The sequence below is a fragment of the Carcharodon carcharias genome, chromosome 16 (assembly GCF_017639515.1).
Source record: "Carcharodon carcharias isolate sCarCar2 chromosome 16, sCarCar2.pri, whole genome shotgun sequence".
NCBI classification, from domain to species: Eukaryota; Metazoa; Chordata; class Chondrichthyes; order Lamniformes; family Lamnidae; genus Carcharodon; species Carcharodon carcharias.
Window position 1 is genome coordinate 64,713,182 of NC_054482.1, and position 26,136 is coordinate 64,739,317.

The window sequence follows — 26,136 nt, forward strand, 5'->3', positions numbered from 1 at the left end:
GGAATATGTTGATCAATGACACTTTATCAAAGAACACCTTTGAAGGAATAAAATTGGACATTCCTAAATATATTCTGAAAAGTAATAAATCCAGATTAAATGGATTATCAAATTAAAATTGAAATAAAGAAGAAAACAACTACAAGTCCTACAGGAGAAAGGAGTCAATGAGATGACAATAAGTAAATGCTGAAAGGTGTCAAAATGGAAATCAAAAGAGCAAAGAGAGACCTTGGAATAAAGCAAGTATTGGAAGCTAACAGCAATAGTAAAAAAAAATTCAGTAAATCAGCAGTAACAGGGCAAGGTGCAAGAGGGTGCAACCCTAAAAATGCAAGTGGGCTTGAAACTGAGAACAACACAAGGTTATAAACGTTCTGAATGATTACTTCCTCCAAGTTTTCACAAAGGAAGTCATGAGCAACATTCTCTACCCAAATGGAGTTAACACAAGTGATACCAAGGAATTACCATTAATGAACTAGTAGTCCTACCAGGCTAAAAAGACTGACAATAAATAAATCTATAGAGGTAGAGTTATGTAGTGTGTTGAAAGAGACTAGAGAGAAGATTGGTAGATACTGACAATCATTATGAGGGAGAGATACCAATACATTGGAAATATGCTAATGACTGTGCTCATTTAAAAAGAGTAAGGTCCTGCCTGACCAACCAGCTTGGAAGGCCGAACACAAATGGGCTTCACATAGGAAGAAAGAAAGCAGCAAATGTACTGCAAGAACGATATCAAAATAGCCAAGGATGGAGTCAAAAGAAACCCAGGGATATTTGAAGACTCAATGCTAAATATGTTCATTAGCAGCAACAGCAATCAACAAATAAAATGCAGAATTACATAGGCCGAACAGTAGAATATAAGTTAAAGGAAATAGTGATCGAATTGTACAGTGCCTTGGTCAGGCTGGCACTGAAGTACTGTATTCTCTTTTGGTCACTAAAACAAGAGGGTAACATTCAATTACCAAAGACAGTGCAAAACGGCTAAGGCTTTGTGGCCTGAAAAGGAAAAATCAGAGTAACGATATTTTACAGATACATAAGATAGGGATATAGAACAAGTAAATCTGAAATATTACTTTAAATTAACTTGCAAGAATAGGATAAGAGAACACAGAACAAAAACAGAATTATCTGGAAAAACTCAGCAGGTCTGGCAGCATCGGCGGAGAAGAAAAGAGTTGACATTTTGAGTCCTCATGACCCTTCAACAGAACTGTTGAGTTCTGTTGAAGGGTCATGAGGACTCGAAACATCAACTCTTTTCTTCTCCGCCGATGCTACCAGACCTGCTGAGTTTTTCCAGGTAATTCTGTTTTTGTTTTGGATTTCCAGCATCCGCAGTTTTTTGTTTTTATAAGAGAACACAGGTTCAAGCTAGTAAAAACAAAATGTTGTACTGATAATGTCACAGACTGATAAGAAATAGAATAGTCTTCCAGAAGAGTGGTGACTGAAAACCCTTGAAGCGATTAGGTGCTGAAATGGAGAGACTTTAGGATCCCTTGGATGAATGAATTAAGATGGGTCAAATGGCCTTCTGTAATTAATTGGTAATCACTGTACCTCCCTGAGTCAGTGGAGGATTGTGTTGTTTTGATTCAAGAGTGCAGTATCAATCTGTGACTGCAGCTGGCACACAATATGTGCATTGAATAGATAGCACGGGTTTATTCCACTTTTATTGGCGTGTAGCACACAATCAACTTAATCTTAACGAAGTAAATTCCTAAATATGGGTCTCTGCACCATCAGAAATAAACAACAATAATTAAAGAAGAAAATACTAAGGGGTTTAGCATCTTAAGAAAGTAGATAAATTGCCAGGCCTGGATGCAATTTATCCCAGGCTGCTAAGAGAAGCAAGGGAGGAAATAGCTGAGGCTTTGACTATCATTTTTCAAACCTCTCTGGCTACAGGTGTGATCAGAAGGCTGGAGGATTGCTAATGTTATACCACTGTTTAAAAAGGAAATAAGGGATAAACCAAGCAATGGTAAACTAGTCAGCCTAAACTTGGTGGTGGGCAGATTATTGAAAAAGATTCTGAGGGTCAGTCTAATCATCATTTAGAAAGGCACAGATTAATCAAGGATAGGCAGCATGAATTTTTTTTAAGGGAAGGTCATGCCTGACTAACTTGATTGAATTTTTTGAGGACAGAACAAGGAGGTTTGACGAGGGTAGCATGTTGATATAGTCTACATAGATTTTAGCAAGGCTTTTGACAAGGTTGCATCTGGCTGACGTGTCAGAAAAGTAATCCATGGAAAGTGACAAATTGGATCCAAAACAAAAAAATACCTGGAAAAACTCAGCAGGTCTGACAGCATCTGCAGAGAGGCATACAGTTGATGTTTTGAGTCCGTATGACCCTTCATAAGAACTAAGACATATAGAAATGAGATGAAATATAAGCTGGTGGGGGGGTGGTGGGACAGGTAGAGCCCGATAGGGGGTCAGTGATAGGCGGAAGCCAAGAAGAGATTGCCAAAGATGTCATAGACAAAAGGAAAAAGAGGTGTTGATGATGGTGATATTAGTTAAAGGATGTGCTAATGGGGACATTAAGGGTAGCAAGTGGCAGATGGCCCTAGTGGGGGTGCGGTGGGGGGGAAGGGATCGAAATGGGCTAAAAGGTGGAGATGAAACAATAGATCAATATAAATTAAAAAATAGGAGGGAAAAGAAAACTATATTTGTAAAAAAATTATAAATTATTGGAAAAAGGGGGATCGGATAGGGGGTGGGGATGGAGGAGAGGGTTCATGATCTGAAACTGTTGGACTCAATATTAAGTCCGGAAGCCTGTAAAGTGCCTAGTCAGAAGATGAGATGCTGTTCCTCCAGTTTGCGTTGAGCTTCACTGGAACATTGCAGCAGGCCAAGGATGGACATGTGGGCATGAGAGTAGGGTGGTGTGTTGAAATGGCAAGCAACAGAGAGGTCTGGGTCATGCTTGCATTCAGACCGAAGGTGTTCCGCAAAACGGTTACCCAGTCTGCGCTTGGTCTCTTCAATGTAGAGGAGACCGCAAATCCAAAATTGGATCAGTGGCAAAACGCAAAGGATAAAGGACAATGGGTGTTTCTGTGACCAGAAGTTTGTTCGAGTAGGATTCCACAGAGCTCAATACTGGGTCCTTTACATTTTGTGGTATATATCAATAATTTAGACGTAAATCTAAGAATAATTAATAAGTTGCAGATGATACAAAAATTAGCCACATGGCTGATAATGAGAAAGATACTATAGGCCACAGGAAGACATCAATTGGTTGGGCAGGAGGGCAGGGAAGAGACAAATGGAATTCAATCCAGAGAAGTGTGATGTAATGCATTTAGGTCGGGGGGGGGTCACAAAAGGTAGGGGAATACACAATAAATGGCAGGATACTGAAAGGAATAAAGGGACCATTGTCCACAGATTCCCGTAGGAGTAGGATATATAGATAAGCAGGTTAAGAAGGCAAAAGGGATATTTTTCTTTATTGGCAGAGACATACAAGAGCAGGGAGATTACTAAGAACAAATTATGCCATAAACCACTAGTTAGGCCACAGCTAGAGCACTGTGTATAATTCTGGTTGCTGCATTACAGGAAGGATATGATCGCACTAGATAGGTTAGCAAAGAGCTTTTATAAGGATGTTGCCAGGAATGGAGAATTTTAGTTATGAGGAAAGAATAGATAGGCTAGGGTATTTTCTTCAGATCAGAGAAGGCTAAGGAGAGATTTAATTCAGGTGTATAATTTAATAAAGAGACTAGAGTGGACAGGCTTGACGTATTTTCCTTAGCAGAGCGGTCAATAACCAGGGTCAGAAATTTAGAACAATTGGCAGAAGGATTAGAAGGCAGTTGAGGAGAACGTTTTTTCCACTCAGGGTGGTAGGGGTCTGGAATTAACTAACTGAAAGGGTGATAGAAGGAGAAACCTTCATCGTATGTAAAGAATACTGGGATAAGCATTTGAAGTGACATAGCCCTTACGATTATGGGCCCAGAGCTGGAAAGTGGGATTCAGCTGGATAGTCTTTTTGCCGGAATAGACACAATAGACCTAATATCCTCTTTCTATGTTTTCTACAAGCGCAATCCTAGGTCACCAAGTGCTCATCAGCTAGGGATATGCATAAAAAATCTTCTAGACAAAATCCGAATATGAGAAGATAAACCGAATAAATGTTCAAAGGTACTGAACTGATAATGGTTAAACCAGTGGAGGGGACAACTCACAATGTAATATCTGGACTGTAGTAATAGGCATTGATGGTTTCAGAGTGAAGGAGATAGCTTCGGTTAAGCATATTGCTAAATTTGGGAGCTGCGCAGAGAAAAGTAATATATAACAGAATGGAATACCCCAGTTTTAAATCATTCTGCTGCACAAAGGGGGGGGTCATTGTCAATTAAGATAGCCAGCCAGGACAATAAATAGCGTTACCACAGCTCTACAAGTGGATGATGAAATTCCTTCCCTAAATCAACAATCTGTATTTTAATACTTGCCTAAGGGATAGTTTGTACTTATCGATTATCCAACGTGCTTTGTCTATCATTTGCACCCAAAGAGGCTCTTCATTCAATTGCTTCAACTCACACTTATATGGAAGTCCTATGTTAAAAGAAAACACCGATTTAATAATGGCTCTACATTCGACATTATCTGCAAACTTTATTGGAAATCTTCCATTAGAGAATTTTCCTTAAATTAAATTGAGAATGTTTGCTCTGATAACTATATTTACTGAAATATAGATCTTTAACAAAATCCAATTATTAAATCAAAGATGGGAACTTAACAAAATTATTGTACGGAAAATAACAGCAATTTTTAAAACAAAAATGACAAATCACCAGGACTAGAGGTTTCCAACCTGACATTTCAAATGAAATAGGTAGAACTTTGCAGATGCTCTAACTATATAATATTAAACTTATCTCAATTCAGGAACCATTTCTTTATGTCGGAAAACTGCACATGTCACTCCACTATTTAAGAAAGTGGAAAGAAGGAAACCAAGGAATTATAGACCAGTTATCCTAACATCTGTTTTCAGGAAATTACTAGGGTCCACGATTAAAGAGAAAGTGATTGAAAGCTTTGAAAAATTTCAGCTGATCAGGGAGAGCCAGCACGGAGTTGCAAAGAGTAGATCGTGCCTGACAAACCTGATAGAATGTTTTGAAGGGTAATTATATTTGTGGACAGCAAATGCCTATGGATGTTAATCATATGGATTCCAGAAAGCATTTGATAAAGTTCCTCATAAGATACTGTTAGCTAAGGTTGAACTCCATGGAATTGAAGACAAATTATTGACATAGTTAGAAAATTGGCTGAGCAGCAGCCGACATGGAGTAGGAATAATGTAATTTAATTGGTAGAATGTGACAAGTGGTGCACTGAAAAGATCTGTAATTATAATTTATAATATGTTTATACCTCATATATTAACTTAAATAATCGCACAGGAAGCCATATATCAAAGTTTACCAATGATGCAAAGGTAGGTATCATTATAAGCAGTGTAGATGGAATCATAAAATTACAAAGAGATCGTAATAGATTAAACTAATGAGCAAAACTGTGGCAAACAAATTTCAATGTAAGTAAAACTGAGATCATCCACGTTGGACCGACAAGAGATAGAACAGAATACTTCCTAAAAAGCAAAAAGTTAGAAACAGTGTAAGTCCAGAGAGACTTAGGTTCCATGCACACAGATCATTAAAATGTCATGGACAGGTACAGAAAATAACCAAAAAGGCTAATAGAATGTTCACCTTGAGGACTAGAATACATGGGTGTAGAAGTCATGCTTCAGCTATACAAAGCTCGGGTTGGGCCACAGCCGGAGCACTGTGAGGAATTCTGGGCACCACTGCTGAGGAAGGATATATTGGCGTTGAAGGGACTGTGGAGTAAGTTTACCAGAATTATACCTGGACTCCAAGGGTTAAATTTTGAGATTACACAAACTGGGATTGTATTCCCTGGGATTTAGAAGGTTGTGAGGTTATTTGATCAATGTCTTCAAGGTATTAAGAGGAATAAATATGGGAGATAGAGAGAAAGTATTTCCATTGGTTGAGAAGTTTAGCACCGGGGGATAGTCTGAGAATTAGAGTCAGATCTTTCAGGAGTGAAGTTAGAAAACATTTCTATGTGCAAAGGGTGGTCGAAAATTAGAACTCCCTTCTGCAAATGGAAATTGATGCGAGATCAATTGTTAATTTTAAATCTGAGCTTGATAGATTTAGTTAACTATAGGCATTAAATGATATGTGGCACAAAAAGATCAGACTAGCCATAATTTCATTGAATTGTGGAACATGTTCAAGGGACTAAATGGCCTATTCCTGTTCTTATTTTCCTAAAGGCAGGTCAATATCCATGTTCATGGAAAAATTGAAATTCCAGTGTATATATGAAGTCCACCTTTGAAAAATGTCGGCGGAAGAAGAGGATGAAGAGAAGGAGGGAAGGGCAAATATTGTCTTGCCTGCCTGAAAGACATTAAGTAGAAAATTTTCAATTACCCATACTTACGGAAGTGGCCATCTGTGCTGAGCTCTTCACTAACTATAAGACATGTGACCTGGGAATAAGGCAAGGAATTACTTCTATTGTATGGACTGATGATCATCCCAACAAACTGAGCTCCTCCACGTGAAAAATAATTCTGAAATGCATTAGAACCAGTAATTAGACTTGTGCATTGTAAGAAAATGGGAGTAATTTTGTATTTTACATATTCTACAACATACAAAATGGATATTAAAAAAACAGCCTGATGTGTAACAATGGGAAGAATCGTCCATACCCACTGGCATGTTTGGTGGCGTGAGCGGACAATATGGCAAGAAGGCCAAAAATCGGTTTCACGACGTCGGAAATCTCATTGTAATACATCAGCATATCATTATAAGCCCAGCCCGCCGGAATTGTCCCCCCTTACCCCTGCCACTAGATCGTCCACCCATGTTAGCATGTGCTTCACAGCAGCTTACAAAAGGTTTGCACTTAGCAGGCTGCACTTTGAGGGGAACTTGCGGGTGAGTACACAATAATATTGTGAAGCACTTGCCTGGTTCGCCTATTGGGCTTCAAGGTTGAGGCACCTTTGGGTGGCGGGAGGGGAGGGCCCCAAGGGCTGCCCTGCAAATGAGATGACATTGGGGGGGGGGGGGGGGCGGTGCCAGGACTTCCCTGCGATTGAAGGTAGTACATGTGTGGGGTGGGCGAAGGAAGTGGCCATGCATTAGAGAAACATTGTATAAAGTGACCATTCCTCTGTGGCTGAGCGGTTCAGGTGCAGTCACATTAATAATACTGAAGTTGGGCCTCTAGCGTCTCTGCCCACTCAAGCAACGCAGAATGCCACCAAGTGGTCCAGAGCTTTTCACCCCTTGGGCACAGACTGCAAACTAACGAGAGTTTTAGTGGAATGCAGAACAGTTGGACGACTGGGCACGTTGTACAATCTCCTTGCTAAGGTTGGCCTAGGTTTAGTCACTGGTGGAGGTGCTCACAGCCCCTTGCAATTGCATCATCCCGTTTTGGAACAGTCTCCCTCATGGTTCAAGCTAACAGTGCAGCCTTGCACGACGGATTAGGAGAATGCCTGCACTTGAGCTAAGAGCAGTCCAATGAGCAAAGCTGCCGCCAATCGATTGCGTGGAGTGGGACAGAAGTGGGTGGGGTTTCAGACAGCCATGCAGCGCACTGACTCTGGCCATCCAAGTGGTGGCCAGCAATCTCCAGAACGCGTTGTGGCCTTCAGACTTTATCAAGAAAGGTTCTTAGTACACCCATGCTAACCCATGTGTCTCTCTCATCCTGCAGGAGTACAACATCAGGATCATGGGGCCTGGTGAACTAGCTGTATGCCTCATGGTTTATAGGCAGTGAAGACGATGGAGAAGAGAGTGACTGAGGTGCCTGGCTGTGCTGAGGGAGGAGCAGCAGCCTCTGGAAGAAGGGGTGATTGGGGCTCCTGCACATGCCACCCAAGAGCCACATGGAGCCGTCGCTGATCGGAGCCTAGCTATATCCAAGGTCTACAGATGCCTCCTATCATTCCTGCCGATGATCGAGAACCAGTGTTGCCAAAGTCTGCATATGTCAAGGGAACTGGTCGGTCACATCTGCCAGCTGCTACAGGATTTGGCGCCATGGGGACATGGAGGGTATCCACTGCCAGTGGTCGTGAAAATGACCGTGGTGCTCAATTTCTACACCAGTGGCTGCTTTCAGGGCTCCACGGACGAACTCTGTGGGATTTCACAAACCTCCACCCACAAATACATCCATGAGGTCATGGATGCCATCTTTGCGAGGGCACATTGTGCATTTCACCCAGGACCAGGACAGCCAGGACACAAGAACGATTGGCTTTGCCCAGATCACGGGTTTCCACGGAGGGTGCCATCAACTGCACTCACGTGTCACTCAGATCTCCATTGCAACACGTGGTCAGCTATGTCAACCGCAAGGGATTCCATTCACTGAAAGTGCAGCTGATGTGCGACCACCACAAACGCATCCTGCAGGTCTGCGCATGGTGTCCTGTGAGTGTCCACGACTCCAGTCTGTCACAGATCCTAACGTCTTCTGGGGTTTACAGCAGCTGCAGGGATGGCTTACTGGGGACAAGGGCTACTCGCAGAGAACATGGCTGATGACACCAATGCAGTGGCCTCGGGCTGCAGCAGAGTGAAGGTATAATGAGGCTCATGCTGCAACTCGCAATGTGGTGGACCATTGGGATGCAGTTCTGGTGCCTGGACCGGTCGGGTGGAGCCCTGCAATATAGTCCACAGAGGGCGTCACACATCGTCATCACCAGCTGAGCATTTTACAACCTGGTGCTGCAACGGGGAGAGGAACTGGCTAAGGAGATGGAGGAGCTGGAGCTCTCCTGCAATGAGGAGGATGCCAACAGGGGGTGAGGGTGAGGAGGTCCTCAAAAGTGACGATGATGGGGATGAGGCTCTCAAACTGGCCAGACGAGGCAGGCGTACTCAGGAGGCCCTCACTGCTGCTGGATTTGTGAAGGATGATGATGATGACATGCAGTGAGGGGACACGACAGATCCTCACATTGCATCTACTAACATTTGACTCCAGTTTGGCTTATGGCAATGCATGTATTCTCTGTGATAATCCTCCTGCCATGGAGATACAGTGGAGGCCCTAAAATTCACAATTTTAGGAGGATGTTGATGACATGCGGTGAGAACACTCCATAGATCTTCACATAGCCTCGGAGAACATTTGACTCCTGTCTGGCCAAGGGCAGCTCGCTTGCGCTTTATGCTCAGGGTTATATCATAGAGACGCAGCCATGAAACATTAAAAGCATCTGATCCATTGTCTGCCTTCCGCACCTAACCCCTTCAGGAACACAGCATCAGTGGTCACAGATAAAGAGATGGGGGCAGCCCACCTTAAAGGTGCTGAGAGCATACAGAGAGAATTACGGTACTCTGTGATGCCTGCCCACTACATTCTGGCAGCGATGACAAGCACCTTCGAGGTGCAGGCATCAGTAATGGCTCCAGAGAGTGAGAGGCCGGACCATCACTTTGGTCTGAAGGCTGCACAAAGCACAGGCAAGAGGCCCTGGACTGAGGCACCTGCCTTTATCTTGTGTAGAAAGGTTTCACATCTGAGTGACATGAACACCAGTCATCATAACAAGGAGCCATAGGCAGGGATATATTCTTGGAAGTTTATTGACAATAGTGAACAATTTGTACCAGTGATTAACACCCATGCCCAGGCTATGCAACTACATCTTTTTAACCTTCCTAATGCTGCTGCTACGTCCTGGTGCTCCCCAGCCATCCACAGCGGAGGTGGAGGCAGCATGCTGACTGCTATGCCCTGTCTGTGATGACCTTAGCAGGCGTCCTCTAGCGAGCTGAGACCCGGAGGGCCCTGGCCTGCTTTCAGGGTCCTGCTGTGTGGCAGTGGTACCTTCCTCGGCTTGCATTTCTGCTGATCCTCACCGCTATGGGTGCCCAACGGCCCCTGGCTGACTCCTTGAGGAAAAGGAGTAGCTGGAGTTAGATTGAGCTGCCCCGCACCCCTCTCGCATACGCACTGTTGCAGGCCACCTATGTGTCAGCGATGGAGTTCAGCCCGCGCAGCAGGGCAGGACCAATGTCCGGGACCAATGTCCGGAATCAATGTCTCCATGGCAGCCACCATCCTACCAGTGTTGACCTCAGTGCACTGGCATGCCGGTGCTATCACCTCAGCTTGAAGGCAGATGGACTCCTCCTTGTGTCTTGCAATCTGAGGAGAGCAGTGGACATCCCTTCCTGATGTTCCCACCTTGCCTTTGTAGCTCCAGCAACTGTGATATGACGGAGTTAAGAGGCTCGTCGTCTGACTTGGATTCAGCAAATTTCTGGCCTCCAGCAGTCCTCCGAGTGCCGGACACCTGGGCAGTTCCTGCCGCCACCTCTTGTGGATCAGGCAGTGCAAAGTGCTCACCAGATTGTGATCCCAAGGCTACTGTAAAGCTAGATCCCACCGAGGTGTGTGTCTCTGTGCTGGTGGAGGGTGTGGATAAGCGCTGTGAGAGGGCTTCAAGGAGTATGCCTTCAGATTCCTCTTCTGAGGTTTCTTTGGGGCTTGATTGGAGGCCCTGGGTCAGACTCCCTCGGCTGTTTCCCAGATGTGCCTGCGAAAGCAAGGGGAGAAAATTAGTGCATGGCAGTGGCCTGTTAAAGAGGACACATCACTCACAGCACGTGTTGCCTGTTAGATCCTCACTTGGTAGAGTGCCGCCGACCTCACCATCAGCACAGGAATGGTCCAGATCCTCACCGGCCAGCTGGATGGCTCTGTTTTCAAGTCCATAAGGACCTTGATTTCAGGCACTCCTCCACTGGTCTGTGACTTCTCCCTCTTGTTGGGTGCCAGTTTGTCCTGCATGAATAGAGATGGAGAGAGTGTAAGCAGGATGCCTGCCAGGCCAGATGATAAGTATGCCTGGCATGTATGGGTGGTGAGTGGTCTCGTGAATGGTGTGTGAAATAGTGAATGGTGATATCCCTTGAACCGGCAATGAGTGAGATCCCTATGAATGTGTGATGGGTTTGTGAGTGTGAGAGTTGAGAGTGATGAGAAAAGTGACTTATCCTGGAGGAATGGAGATCATTCATCCTTTTGTGGCATTGGGTGGCTGCCCTCTTTTGAAGGCATTGGCACTGACCACTGCTGCCACCGCCTCCAAGTAAGGTTGCTGCCCAACCTACAGCCAGAGTGGGGGCAGAGGCCTTCACAGCGAGCCTCCACTGCGTCCAAAATCCAAAAGGCGCTGAAGGGGCGCGTCATTGAACCTGGGGACTGCAGCCCTAATGCCTTTCAGGGCCACACCTTCTTTGCAGCAGTCATGGGCTGGAGGCACTGAGATGTGTGCGCACGGCTGGACTTTAAACATGGTGCCCAGCGTGCTGAAGTGGTGTGGTGATGACATGGCGGGTGAATGAGAGCCTGCCCGCCATGGAAACAACAAGATTCCTAAGAATGCATAGTTAACGTGGTGGGTTTGGGACGATACAGTGTGAAAAGCTGCCGCTGTGGCCAATGATTCCACCCAAGGATTATAGAAACCACCATTACAAAGGGCAGGATTTTACGTCCCGCGGGCGGGCACACACTCGACCCCAATCGGGCATAAAATAGCACGCGATGATGTCGGGCGAGCATCCTGGCATCATTGTGCACTCGCGCGATATTTCGGTCAGCGGGCATGCGCGAAGAGTCGGCAGTGCAGCCACCAAAAATTAGGAGGCCTATTGAGGCCATTAATTAAAAGCTATTTTTTGCTGCCGGTCCAACCTTACATCTGGTGGATGGGCAAATCAGCCAGGTAACCTTTGGATTTTTTAGGAAACCTCATCCACGGGTGGGACGAGGTTTCCACAAATAAATAAATATTTTTGGGGCAGAATTTTTGCTGTTTATGTTATTGTGAGTGAGTCCTATGTCGGGGCATTTCTTTCAGATTTAAAAAATCTTCTTGATTTTAAAATTGTTCAGCTCCCTGAGGCAGCTCCTTGCCTTCAGGGAGCTTTCAGCACATGCTACCCTGCGCATATGCAGACTTTTGCACTCACACTCCTCCCGCTCCCGCCCTGGCGGCGCTGAGCTTCTCAGTGTGCCTTTCACACTGGCTGGCGTTAATTGGCCAGCCAACTTCAAATCATGGTTGGGGGCCAATCGTGCACAGCAGACCGTTTCCTGACCACTCCCGGGCCCGCCCGACGTCCTGAAAGTCCTGCCCAAAGTAATTTTGTGCAGGACAATCAGTGGGAAATAGTGCACTATGCTCTAAACTAGAAACTCAACCTTGTTGTACATCTGAAGCTTAAGCCATCCCAAGATAGAAAATAACCTATCACAGAAGATTTATCAGACACAATACCAAACAGACATGAGGAGCTAGATGTCTGCTTGACCACTAATGGTGGGAATGCAGCTGAGTATGAGTTATGCCTATTGGAAGGATGTTTCTGTGAGCATGGCCAATTTTCTGGAATCAGGATTATTTCAATATTTTTGGCAAGCTTCGGGTCCTGCACCTGAGAGTATGGCTGGAAAAGGTGCAGAAAATGCCTCTGGTGGGCTTCAGAAGCCTGGTGCAGTTTAAAACATTAAAAAAAACATTGTGGCAGTGATCAACTGCATAAGCTCTCCATTCTAGTGAAATTTAAATAGCCCATCCAATGCCCATAGCAATGCTAGACATTAAAGGTGAACTTGACATAAAGAAGTCCGTAATTTGGTCCTCCTTTCCGTGTGCATCTTTTTCCCTGTTAGCTGAAACATAATTGCTGAATGAACTGTGTGCCCTTATGTATTCCATTTACTGTATTAAACTGATGTGGGTCATTCCAAGTACTCCTGCACTAACTTTTAAACAATGCTTAAAGCAAGTTTCAAATTGTGATCTCTAATGTGGAGCCTGCTTTGATTTTTTATTCACTAAAGATCCCTTCAGCCCAGTGTTGGTAAGGTGCAAATACATCAATGTAATATTGCCATTTACAAAAAATAATACAACTGTTCAAATCTGGCAGGAAATACCAGAATGGCACAGGTGATTATGTCAACTTCCCAAACTTCACTTCATTAAAAAATCCAGCATTGCCTATTTCCCTAATGGAGCAGAAGGACAGACTAGCATTGATTTCAACTCTGCTCACATTTCAGAATACCTTATTAGCTCATTGCATAGTAATATTATTGGATGTTGAGATTTGTTCTTACAACTGAACAGTATGCCTGAAAAGCTAACCTGTAATTCGTAAAAATGCTGTGGACTAGAAATTAGTTTCAGGCAGTGGCGCAATCGAGCAATGAAATCAGCCACCCATTATACATATTACCTGATCAGATATTGCCCATTTTACACCACCGGCTGAGGTGAGTTTCTACCACTATGTCATTAAAATATGGAATGGGTAAATATACTCAGGGCAGAATTTTCTACCTGATGGGTGGGCAATGCGGGAGCAGGGGCGGGCCTGATCACCATTTGCAATTGGCTCCGGGCCACCATTTTACGAGGGCGGGCCAAATGAGGCCTGGCCAGTGTGAAACACAGCTCCCGAGGACAGCAGGAGATGGGCAGACAGTAGTGGGACTGCAATGAACGCGGGGACCAATGGCGACCCGGCGGCCTGTTTAAAAGTGCTCCTGCAGGTGGTTAGGGCAGAGGAGCTCTGTGTCCCTTGTTTCTCAGACGATTGCCTTGCTGCCCTCCTCAAGGAGGTGGCAGCACAACGGGAGGCCCTCGTACCCCAGGGACGGGAGGAGTAGGCCTCCCCCCGACATGACCAAACGGGCCTGGGAGGAGGTGGCGGAGATCCTGAGCTCCCACGACGTGGTGTCCCCCCTCCCCCACCCCCCCACCCACCCCTCTGGCCGCCATCTCCCACCCTGCCATCACCCACCCGCCGCCCCCCAAGGTTGTGAGTGCTGTCCAAGTAGCTGGTATAAGTTTTGAAGTACTTCTGCTCACACAGGCAAGTATGAGTAACTTTCCAAATTAAATATCTGACTGAGCACATTCGTGATGCCACTGACCCCTCTTATCCCACCTGTGGATGAGCTTTATACAAACATGTCCTACCTGCTTGCCCATTGCAGGAGTGCAACGGCCTGAAGATCGCACGGGCCCCGAAAAAACGCCGTCAATTGGTGCCTCAAGTGGCTTGTTAATTAATGGCGGGTGCGCATCGGAGAGCATCGCACGCCCACCCTCGCAATAGTGTGCGGTGATGTTGGGGCACTCACCTGACGTCATCGTGTTTCATTTTACACGTTGGCGTGCAGGGGGTGCCCCCGCATGCCAACGGGAAAACTTTGCCCTCAGATATTTTTGCAATTTAGTGAATTCAGTACACCCTAATCATTGCTTCTTCTCCTTTTAGAACAGAGTTACTAAGCCTAGGAAACATAGGTGGCATTATGATGCCCACTAAGAATAAATGAGAACTTATTGCATTATTGTCTTCATAGCCAGTGTCTGAACATACATGAAAAATATACTTAAATTGTTTCTCTTTAAATCTTTGAGGCAGTAGTGGTACTTTTTAAATTCTGGACCTTTGCTGAGTTGTACCTGGTACTTAGCCTGGGTGTCAATGTCCCTTAAGGATGGATCAGGATCAAATGCAGGATGTGAATGGTACCATCCAACAATGCTGTATCCTCTGCCAGCTAGGGCTTCTGAAGCCTGCGTTTGTGACACTGGGTCCATCTCACACTGTAATCCTGTGCTTAAGCTATTACATGGCTCTGCGACACAGATCTGTAAACAGGAAATAATCTTTTAGTTAGACATTTTTCACTAGGCCGTCAAGAAAACTTTGTCTTCAGTATAGTTTTCCTTTTGTTAACAATCTCTGTTAATTCAACATTCCTATTTCAGCCATCAGTTAAATGTTTTTCATTCATTTGCCACACAACATTTGATCACTTGATTTTTAATCGAAGCATTAACTCTTCTGCCAATTTTAATGGTCTTTTAAAAATCTGTTTTAAAATGATGCACTAAATTAGAATGGATCTAAATACCCTAACTTATTTCCTTGGCAATGAAAGGAAAGGGAGGGGTAAACAGGGAAGTTAAAATCAACTCAAAATCTTATTTACCTCTAATACTTTATTTCCTGATGAATACCGCCCACCTAACAGGCCAATCACTTCTGCCATTGACACATGAGCATGCTAAACATGAAGGAGATAAAATTATTATTTCTAACAACACACAGAAACTTCATGTACTCAACAAATTACCATGCATCTATAGTATTGTGGTTATAGCAGGCTGCAGAAATATAGGACAGGATTTTACACTCCCCATGAGCAGGTGGCCTTCTTCATGCCTACCGATCCACTCCTGACCGGTCTGAAATTTTATGAGGGGGGAGGGCACTGGGCGGTACCCCCCACTCTTGGACCTATAGACATCCTTGCAACCAATCAATGGCCACTTAAGGGCCTCATATTACTGCCACCTGTATTTTACCTGCTACGGGAGAAGGCCCACACCATAAAGGAAGCTCAGCAGCTTTAGTTGCATGGGCTGGTGGTAGGCAAGGGTGGGGGGGGTTGGGAGGACTTCCTCTGAGGACCACCTGGGCTCATCAGAGGCAGCCACTCCTCCAAGGCCATTCTCCACCCATCTCAGCCTATCAAATCCAGACCTCATCCAACTCACTGAGATTCCTAATCCAGGATTTAGCTGGACTCTTCACATGGTGGGACAGCCAGTGGTGTCCACCACCCGTGGTTGGCAGCTCTCTAAAGGCAGGACATCCCCCTGAGAAAGGGGCAGAAGTCTCACATTAAAACTGTTAACATTGCTCCCAGCTTAACCGAGGACAGGTACCACAGCCCAATGTACCAGTGATGAATAATAAATGCAAATGTATAGTAAAACCAGAAGGATTTTTTCTTTTATTTAGTGTGCATTCATTCTTCCATAAACAGGCATTTTTGGAGAGGTTTTCCTGAATTATAGTGCCCTAGTAAGTGTAGGTTTATGTATGCTCACATTACAAATTCATAGACAAACCACTGGTGACATCTCTGGGGAGATATAGGAAGGGAATAGTGTGGAGAATTAATTACTTGTTGTTAATCACAGTATTGTCTTAAGTTCAATATTACTTTAAATAGGGAGAAAACAAAGCTTAAAAAACATCTGGGTGGGTGGTTTGCTACAAGATTGTAACAAAATTAATTTTTAAAACCCCATAAAAGATTCAATACAAAATGCACAATGCATAACATGGGCAGAATTTTACAGCTCGATATTTCAGTCAGCAGGCATGCAGCGCACCAGCTGACAATGAAGAGGCCTATTAAGGCCAATAAAGTATTAATTAACAGAGATTTTTCGCTGCCCGTCCAACCTTACAGTTGGCGGGCAGGTGAATAGGCCAGGCGGCCTTTGCATTTTTCAGGAAACTTCATCCAAGGGCGGGATGAGGTGTTCCTAATTAAATTAAGAAAAATTAAAAATGTTATGGCAGAATTTTATAATTATAATTTTTATAATGCACATGTTTAGGTAAGTTAGTCTGATGTGTGGATATTTTTTCTGCATTTATAAGTCTTTATCTGATGGTTTTATATTTTTTTAGCTCCCTGAGACAGCTCTCTGCCTTTGAGGAGCTTTCAGTGCACATTCCCCCACGCCGACTTAGCATCCACCCTCCTCCCGCTCCTACCCCGACAGCGTTGAGCTTCTCATTGCACGTTACACACTGATTGGCTGTTAATTGGCCAGTCAGTGTGAAATTGCGGTCAGGGGCCGATCGCAGACGGTGGACCATTTCCCGGCCACTCCCGGGCCCACCTGACAACCCAGAAATCCTGCCCCATATGTTTGAAGGCTCACATAATATATATTGCATGCATTTGATCTGATTTATATTTGCAGAATGTCTGTTTGCATCATTATCTGAATAACTTTGTGACTCAAAGTACATCTTAAGAATCCTTCACCCAATAAATCAGCTTGAAAGAGTCTACTGCACCTAAATAGGCCATTCAGCCTAACTGGTCTATGCCTTTATGCTCCATACTTGCAATTTCATTCTAACCCACTGAAATTAATGTAATTCACAGGTATAAATGGGCCTTAATATATCAAAGACACTGCAGACCAACATACACAACTCAGAGATCTGACCAGTGGTTTGTCTAGGAATTTGTAATGTGAAGAGTTGCATACACAACCCTGCACTTCCTAGGCCACTATCATTCAGGAAAACCGCTCCAAAAATGCCTGTTTATGGAAGACTGAATAAAAGAAAAATCCTACTAGTTGTACTGTATTGCAAATAACTTTGGTGTTATTTTCAATAGTTAGGAGTCCAAATTACACTTAACCCTTTTAGGGCTAAGTAGATCTTCCAAGCGATGGGAAAAATTGTTTCCATCACTTGATTTTTTCTCAGAAGTGAAGTTGTTACACTAATTATTAGAAACCAAGGGGTAGATTTTCACCTTAGCTGCCCAGGCATTAAGAGCCACCTAGGGAGAACACGGGAAGAAAAATGTAATGGGGAGAATTACAGTGACTATTCAGTTCTATTCAAGCGAGTTCTGGTGCAAATGGCATTCATTATGCAATTTATGTAATTTGAAGTGTTTTGTATGTACATTTGTTCTGCATTAGCTTCCCATCTGCCTTGTTTGATGAAACAATTGCATGCTGGAGCAATGCACCTTGATTTTAACCAGCTAAAAGCGTACTCAACTGAACTGTGCATTTTAGTATCTGTCATTGAAATCAACTTGCCATTTTAGTGAGTGCATTTTGAACTCTAACAGAGGTGATTGAGCATGTGAGCTCTTATAGTCGGAATTAGTTTACCGTAAATAGTCTCTTTAAGGACTTTTGTTAGACAGTCTTGCTGATTCTCTTCTATTAAGAATAGAATCACTAGCTTCTGCTACATTCAACAAAACAATCTACTCGCAGGTACCATCAACATTTGGCACAAATGCTTTAAGTGTTACTGAGAGGACCATGCTACTTAATGTATATTAGACAGGTTGAGCTTCACTCCCATGCACTTTATATACACACAATCTTTCTTTTAAGAGTTTCATACTTTGGTTTGTTTCACAAAATGCATTATCTAAAGAAACATTACATTTTGCACATTGAGTGTGAGTTGAGAGTGATTCACTAATTACAGCAGATGGGCTGACATTTAACACATTAAAAACATTTTTATAGATATTGCAGCTTAAAAAAAAAATGAAGATTTGAGGAACTTATTTTGCATTACACTGAATTTTAGGATAATAACATTTGTATCTTATTTTACATTTTTAACACCCTCAGGCCTGGTGTACTTATTAAGCACTTGCGGCAATAATAGATTCTACTATTATTCTGGGCAATATAATTTCCATTCCAATGTTACACAATTTTGCAAGTAGCCCTGTGTACATGTGCTGCAAGATGAAAAAGAAATAACTGATCTTTTTGCTTACCATATCCATTACCAGCAATGCCTCTGAAGCTACCTTCACTAGAAATGGTTCCTGAAATGAAAATGCCATTTACCAACATGTACACAAGAATTTTAAAAATGAGGCACATCAAACTGGAAGCAACAGCTTTATCTGAAGAAGACAGATAAGACTCATACCGGTTTCTCTTCACTGAAGCAGTGGCATGGGATCAGCTGGAAAGGGTCAAAAGAGCTAAGGAGAGAGAATGAAGCAAAATAATCGGTCACTGAAGGCATGAACATAACAACAATGAGGGCAGAAAAGCAACATTTAAATAAAGGTCTGAATTTGCTCAGCAGTTTGTGGTTGCACTGCTTTAAAAAGATTCTGAAGATCCAGCCATCTCCCATTACAAGGGCTGGGCCTCATTAACATAAATATGTAAACTTGCACACTGTGAATGGCCATCCTGATGCAGTTTAATGACCCCAAGCCAGGAGAAAGGTAGATTCCAAGGGTGGAGGAGAGGGTGCTGTGATCCTGGGGTGAAGGGAAGACTGGGGCGGCAACTACCATGCCACAGCTCACATTATTCTTGTGCAACCCAGAAGAACAGTCCTGCTTCTCTTGCCCATTAAAACAAAAGTAACATGTAACTTTTTGGTCATCTTCTGCTGCACTGTCAGGCTTTACTGAGTGGAGCATCTTCCATGGATGCTTCACCTGTAGATTGTTAAAATGATGTTAGTTATTTATGTACTTCATGAATTCACTAGAATTTAGCTCAACTGCCCGTGAAAACACCATGAAAAACATGGCAGTGGATGGGAAATAAGGTTGCAAGTTCACTGCTAGAATTTTAACTCTGCTGCTTTCCTCTTTCCACCAGGTGGATGGAATTAAAAGTGGTCCCATTATTTAACTTTTTATTTCATGTGTTTGGACAGAAACAGCCACAATTTACTGACATAAAGCTGGTTCATAAACAAAAACATAGCACTTGCTATGACTGCATGTAGCTTTGATTTGTGCCTAAGAAAGGTGGTTGTATGCTATGGTTAAAAATGGAAAATCCTTTCAATTTTTAACCACCTCCATCACACCTATGATTGTCTAATTTGACAGTTTCCTAATTGACCACAGGAATTGGATCCCAGCCACAAAGTTACCCGTAGCCCTAGAAATCTTCTTCCCAAATTACAAGAAAACATCAGAAATAATTTCAAGCATTTTGTTAAATGTTTATCTACATGCCTTCAAAATGTTAATGTAGCAAAAATATCCTAGAAAAAACATGGAGTGTCTGTTATCCTTTACAATTGGCAACACAAATAGCTAATTAAGAATAACCTTAAGATGTGCCACATCCCTGCCCATTTACACAGATAGAACTCATTAGACAAACTTAAAACGTAAAAAGAAAATATTATGATCGGGTTTTCTCAAATCAATGTTGCAATTTTAAAAATAAACATGCCACAATAGTTCGTGAAGAGTTTATACCTCTTTGGCTGCCGAGGGCCTCTTGCTGGCTTTGGAGGTTTATTCAACTCTTCCTCATGCCTCCTAGCCAGTTCTTCTGCAGTGAGATGCTAAAAATTCACAAAAAAATGTCAAATTATCCAGTGATATTAGCTGAGGTTCGAAGTTAATAATCTGACAGGTAGCCTAACGAGGAACTGCAAACACCAATGGGCAAGATGTGGGAAGACAAGTAATTGTTCTCAAATGTTTTCATCCGTGGACCACTTAGGCAGGGTAAAAGACCCTGCAGACCACCTAGTGGTCCTACCTCACCCACTTACGCTTGCCACCCTTAAAATACTTATCATAATTAAAGGGAACTTCAGTATTTCACTTTTTTTGCTACTAAATGTAATAACTATGTATTTTAATTTTTGAAAATTAAATATCACAAGTAAATTATTAATTCATGCCAGAAACAAAAGTTTGGACATTTTCATATTACAAATATTAATAAAGCAAGAGAATAGATTCATTTGAAACATTCTCATCTGTTATAAAATTACCACGATAATCTTGAGAAGTTAATACATCTATATTAATCAAACAAAATTAACGGCAACATAAATCATGCCTATAAGACGACTGTTGCTCACACTAGTGACGATGCATTCTGCATATGCGGAAGCCAGTCGGGTTGTATGAAGGTGTCACGAGTGGTAAGGATGAGGGCTCTGTCCTTTTATATTGCTATGGTGTTGCAAATCAGTAACTTGCGTTTTGGACCAACCTGTGAACCACCTAGAGGACCCTCACAGACCACATTTTGACAACGAATGAGTCACTGACCTGAATGTCCTCCACTCGGGCCTTGATTGGGTTAATAGGGAAAGTGTTGAACAGTTGCACAGAAAAGGAAGCTAAAATAGGAGGAACCATCAGCTAAGCAATTTTCATTGCATGTACTAATGGAGAAAACTGACTGTTTGGCTGTAGACATTGTGTACAATGAAAAAGAGAAGAAAACAAATGTGAAAAGAGGCAGTTCTACCCTTGCCAAATGAAAACTTTGAAAAATTTTGCCTCTCACTATGCTGCAGAAGACATTTTTTACATTCCTAAATCACCTGAGATTGCATAAAGAAATCAAAGACATCAACTGCAATTTCTACTTCTCAGCCCAAGCCTACATATTATCTAAGTCTTGCTGTGGGCAGGTATTGGCTGCTCCATTTCAGAGGAATTGTAAACGGCTTTTAACACCATAGAAACATCAGCAAACAGCTTAACCCTGTAACAAGAAGTTTCACTGATAAAGAACTGAAGAAACAAGTGTTAGTGTTTCTGGTTGTAACTTTTTAAGTCAACTTTGATAAAAATAAGATGTCAACCTGTTTACAGGAGAAACTGATGGCAGTGGACCTGAGAAGTTATCCATAGCAGATCCCATTTTGTAACAGGTGTCATGATCCCAGCTGGTATTACGACTGGACAAGTCAGGTCCCAGGGTGGAACCCAGCTTGATAGATCCTAACTTTTATTTTTTGTTTAAAAACGTGGAGAGTGGCTACTGAAGGGTAACAGGAGTCAGCTGATGAACTTTCAACAAAAGAATAAAACATTTATTAAACAAAAAAAGATGAACAATATTATAATACTCCTTCACCCACAATTATACCTTTACGGATACATACAGATTTGTAAGGATAACACAAGTTACAAAAGCTATCTTATATTCCAATGTTCACAGTAAGTACACAGTCCATGTAAACCAATAGGCGAACTATGGTCAGACACACCACACCATGAAACCAAGTGACAGATGCTGCCCCAAATAGACGTTATGGATCTCTCATCAACTCTCCCCAGATGCTTATCACACTGTGAGCCTCACTGAACTCTGTCTTTTATACCAGGGTTTCCAATATCCACTCTCGAAGAACCTGCTTTGAAATCTTCTCTCAAACGACGCTTTCTCTTGGACGCTTTCCACAAGGGTCCATCTCCAGCGTTTTGAGCTCTCCTTTTGATGTTCCTCTCCCTTGGATTGCCATGTGCATTCAAGCTTTGACTTCCATGCACTCTCTCCCAGATACTCAGCCATGCCAACAGAATACCACTGCGTCACATGCCCATAGTAAGGAGTCACCAATCTTTGGCTGTCTCCTCAGATGTTCTGGCTTCTCCCAAGCCCACTTTGCCCTGGTTCTGCGCCCGCAGCTTTCTCTCTTTGATGCGGAGACTTTTCCACTGCTCCTTACTTTAATTTCACTGAACAGTCCCAGATTCCTGTCTTTGTCCTTTAACTTAATGTAAAAGACTTCTTGGGACCTTTCTACTTTTTCTTTAAGACCTGCTCCTTCTCCCAGCAGACTGCTGACAACTAGGTATCTGCTTTGAAATCCAGAACTCACTCGACATTCACTGTTACTTTAACTTCAGAGCTAATCATCTAAGATTCTTAGGCCTATTTTCCTCAGCAATCTGTTAGTATGTCCAGCTACAGAAAGACTTAAACTGCTCTCTTTACCTTGGAGCATAATCACCAACTGATTTCAAACTGCTTTTTGTTTCTTTGTCTCTCTGTGTGGGTCTCCTGTTGCTAGGCAATAGCCCAGTTTTTCTACCCTGTTTTAACTTCCCTAAACCACTTCAAGGGTCGTAAAACCTCATTAAAATGCAGGTATACAAACAAACCCACAGATTTGAAGGCATCATTCTAAATTAAACTAGGCCCAGGTTTCAGCCTTTTAACCCACAAAAAGAAAAATATAAATTAAACTTAAAGCTATATCTTGTTCCTAACGCACACAAATATACATATAACTTATTAAAACTAACTCTAGTTCCTAACACAGGAATGCTGATAGTGTGTCCTCCTCAAGTTCATTGCCTGATTTTCCGCCACAATTCTCTGTTTTAAATACTAAATACATTTTCTCTAAACTTTTATTTAGATTTGGATACTTGCTTTGGACTAGCTCATTACTTCATTCAAATTGCAGTTATGACAAATAAACTTATTTTTCCATTTTGTATAGTTTCAGTACATTGTAAATAACTAACAGGCTAATGCAACAGTGTACCACCATTGCCGGTGGAATTTCTTTTAAGACATTAAAGCTGTTATTTTCTATCTGAATACCTCAAATGTTTGCCCCTCCAGATCCTTTGCATCACGCCAGTTTCCCCAAGGATCTCGCACACGTCGTCTTCTGGTACGCTATAAAAAATAAGAGTTGGCAGTGGATAAAGTGATAGCAAAAGCATTACCTATGCAAATAACAATCATTTGCAAAAAAAATGCTGATGGTTCAAGGCTAAGTATGTACTTTCCCAGAACTATGATTTTAATCTCCACAGTAACCTTTCTCCTTTAGCTGAGGCCAACTGTATATTAATTGTGTTTAGCTGCATGCAAGTGGTGGGCATTAACTGGGGATTAATTTTGCCCTTATAAATGGGCAGACTGAAAATGTGCTTGTTGAGTTAGGAAGTGTATGCTGGCTATGTGCAACTCAGTAATTAAATACTGATAAAAATGTGTAAAGATTGGCTCCAGTTTTATCCTCCACCAACTAGCTTGCTGCAATATAACATTACCTTTAGGTAATCATCTTTTCCTAAAGGTTGGAAACTAGGAAAAAAATTCAGACAGAAAACTGAAATCCTACTGGCCAATGAGGAAAATAGCAGACAGCAAGTGTAAATTGCCAGGGTATGATTCATCTCTAGCATGGTCAGATTTTAGCAAACAGATGGTCATTCCTTGGAGGAACATATCATGGACTTTACCAGATTGTATAAAGGATTGGCAAAATTCAATTTGGGGGTCCCTGGATCAATACTAGCACTTACATTTCTGGACTGTGCAACGGTGTTTCATGTGAACAGGCTACTGGTTCTAACAGATACTCCATTCTCTGGGAGGGAGACTCTGATCATAGAATCATAGAGGTCTGCAGCACAGAAAAAGGCCCTTCGGTCAAACAAGTACCTAACTATTCTAATCCCATTTTCCAGCACTAGGCCCAAAGCCTTGCATGCCAAAGCATTACAAGTGCACATCCAAATACTTCTTAAATGTTATGAGAGTTTCTGCCTCTACCATCCTTTCAGCCAGTGAATTCCAAATTCCTACCACCCTCTGGGTGAAAAAAATTCTTCCTCACATCCCCTCTAAACCTCCTGCCCCTTACCTTAAATCTATACCCCCTGGTTATTGGTCCCTCCACCAAGGGGAAAAGTTCCCTCCTGTCTACCCTATCTATGCCCCTCCATATTTTATACACCTCAATCATGTCTCCCCTCAATCTCCTCTGCTCCAGGGAAAATAACCCCAGTCTATCCAATCTCTCCTCATAACTAAAACTCTCCAGCCCAAGCAACATCCTGGTAAGTCTCCTCTGTACTCTCTCTAGTGCAATCACATCCTTCCAATAATGTGGATTCCAGAACTGCACGCAATATTCTAGCTGTGGCCTAACCAGTGTTTTATACAGTTCCAGCATAAGCTCCCTGCTCTTATATTCTATGCCTCAGTTAATAAAGGCAAGTATCCCATATGACTTCTTAACCACTGTTGAATCTGTTGACACTGTTGAATCAGATGTCTGCTGCCTTGAAAAAAAAATGGGGAAACAGTCATTTTCTACAGCCTTCATGATGACACAAAGTTTAGAGGACTCCATGAGTTCAGATTTTGAAATAGTCCAGATACTGCATGCAGGCATTAATTTAAATTAAAGAATTACAGATATGCAGACCTGGGATACTAGAGCAGAAAACAAAATTGGAACAGCAATAATAGGTGAATGAATCCTTAGAATGTCCAAGGAATAGTTAATAGGTGTTTCACATGTAACTTAAAAAATTCATTATGCAAAGTGAAGGGGCAAGGTCTTCGAAATGACACATGATGAAGAGAATTGAGGAAGATAACGATGCATTTTTAATAAATTATACAGGTTACAAGGAGTTTTAATCCTGTGATTAATGCGTTAGTCTAGGACTCCTTTAACTGTGCAGTACTAGATAGTGCTTACACTTCAAACAGTATGTGGTAAAACTGGCTAAGATGTTACCTTGATTCACCGAGTAGTGAGGACCATCACAGGGTTAAGGAATTTAAAAGTACAACTTGTTTTCATTTTGTTTTATTTATTCATTCGCGGGATGTGGGCGTAGCTGGCTAGGCTAGCATTTATTGCCCACCTCTAATTCCCCTTGAGAAGATGGTGGTGAGCCGCTTCCTTGAACTGCTGCAGTCCTTGTGGTACATCCTCAGTGCTAATAGGAAGTGAGTACCAGTCTTTTGACCCAGCAACAGTGAAGGAACTCTGATTATAGTTCTAAGTCAGGATAGTGTGCAGCTTGGAGGGGAACCTGCTGGTGGAGTTCCCATGCATCTCCTGCCCTGTCCTTCTTGGTGGTAGAGGTCGCGGGTTTGGAAGGTGTTTTCGAAGGAGCCTTGGTGAGTTGCTGTAGTGCATCTTGTAGATGGTACACATTGCTGACATTGTGCATCAGTGGTGGAGGGAGTAAATGTTTAAAGTGGTGAATGGGTGCCAATCGAGTGGGCTGCTTTGGCCTGGATGGCGTCAAGTTTCTTGAGTGTTGTTGAAGCTGGACTCATGCAGGCAAGTGGAGAGTATTCCATCAAGCTGCTGACTGGTAACTTGTAGGTGATGGACAGGCTTTGGGAGGTGAGTTACTCTCTGCACAATTCCCAGCCTCTGACATGCTCATGTAGTTACAATTTTCATATGGCTGGTCTAGTTCAGTTACTGGTCAATGGTAACTCCCAAGATGTCGATGGTTAGATGCCTCTCTTGCTGGAGATGGTCATCGACTGTGTGGTGTGAATGTTATTTGCAACTTATCTGCCCAAGCCTTAATATTGTCCAGATCTTGCTGCAAATGGACACAACCTGCTTCAATATGACAACACACTGAGGTCACTAAGTAATAAGGTAGTTGCCATAAATATGAAGGTATGGAACAATTTTTTAAAAGCTCATTCATGGGATTTGGGTGTCGCTGGCTAGGCCATCATTTATTGGCCATCCCTAATTACTCTTGTTCAGAGGGTATTTAAGAGCCAACCACATTACTGTGGATCTGGAGCCACATGTAGGCCAGACCAGG

The 26,136-nt window shown here is 42.7% G+C and overlaps 1 protein-coding gene across 4 annotated transcripts in view; it reads right to left on the reverse strand.

Moving 5' to 3' along the window:
• Window positions 1-26,136, reverse strand: part of mysm1 (Myb-like, SWIRM and MPN domains 1) — a 110,450-nt gene that overhangs the window by 23,138 nt on the left and 61,176 nt on the right. For all 4 annotated transcript variants that reach the window (XR_005945522.1, XM_041208509.1, XM_041208508.1 and 1 more), the window contains exons 11-18: window positions 23,135-23,212; window positions 20,029-20,117; window positions 18,723-18,777; window positions 18,565-18,615; window positions 15,202-15,276; window positions 14,669-14,857; window positions 6,574-6,706; window positions 4,530-4,635 (exon numbers count right to left, since the gene is read on the reverse strand). Coding sequence is in view for 3 of the 4 variants with exons in the window: in XM_041208509.1 (XP_041064443.1) it covers window positions 4,530-4,635; window positions 6,574-6,706; window positions 14,669-14,857; window positions 15,202-15,276; window positions 18,565-18,615; window positions 18,723-18,777; window positions 20,029-20,117; window positions 23,135-23,212 (776 nt within the window). In the remaining variant the exon portion in view is untranslated. The remainder of the gene's footprint in view (window positions 1-4,529; window positions 4,636-6,573; window positions 6,707-14,668; window positions 14,858-15,201; window positions 15,277-18,564; window positions 18,616-18,722; window positions 18,778-20,028; window positions 20,118-23,134; window positions 23,213-26,136) is intronic.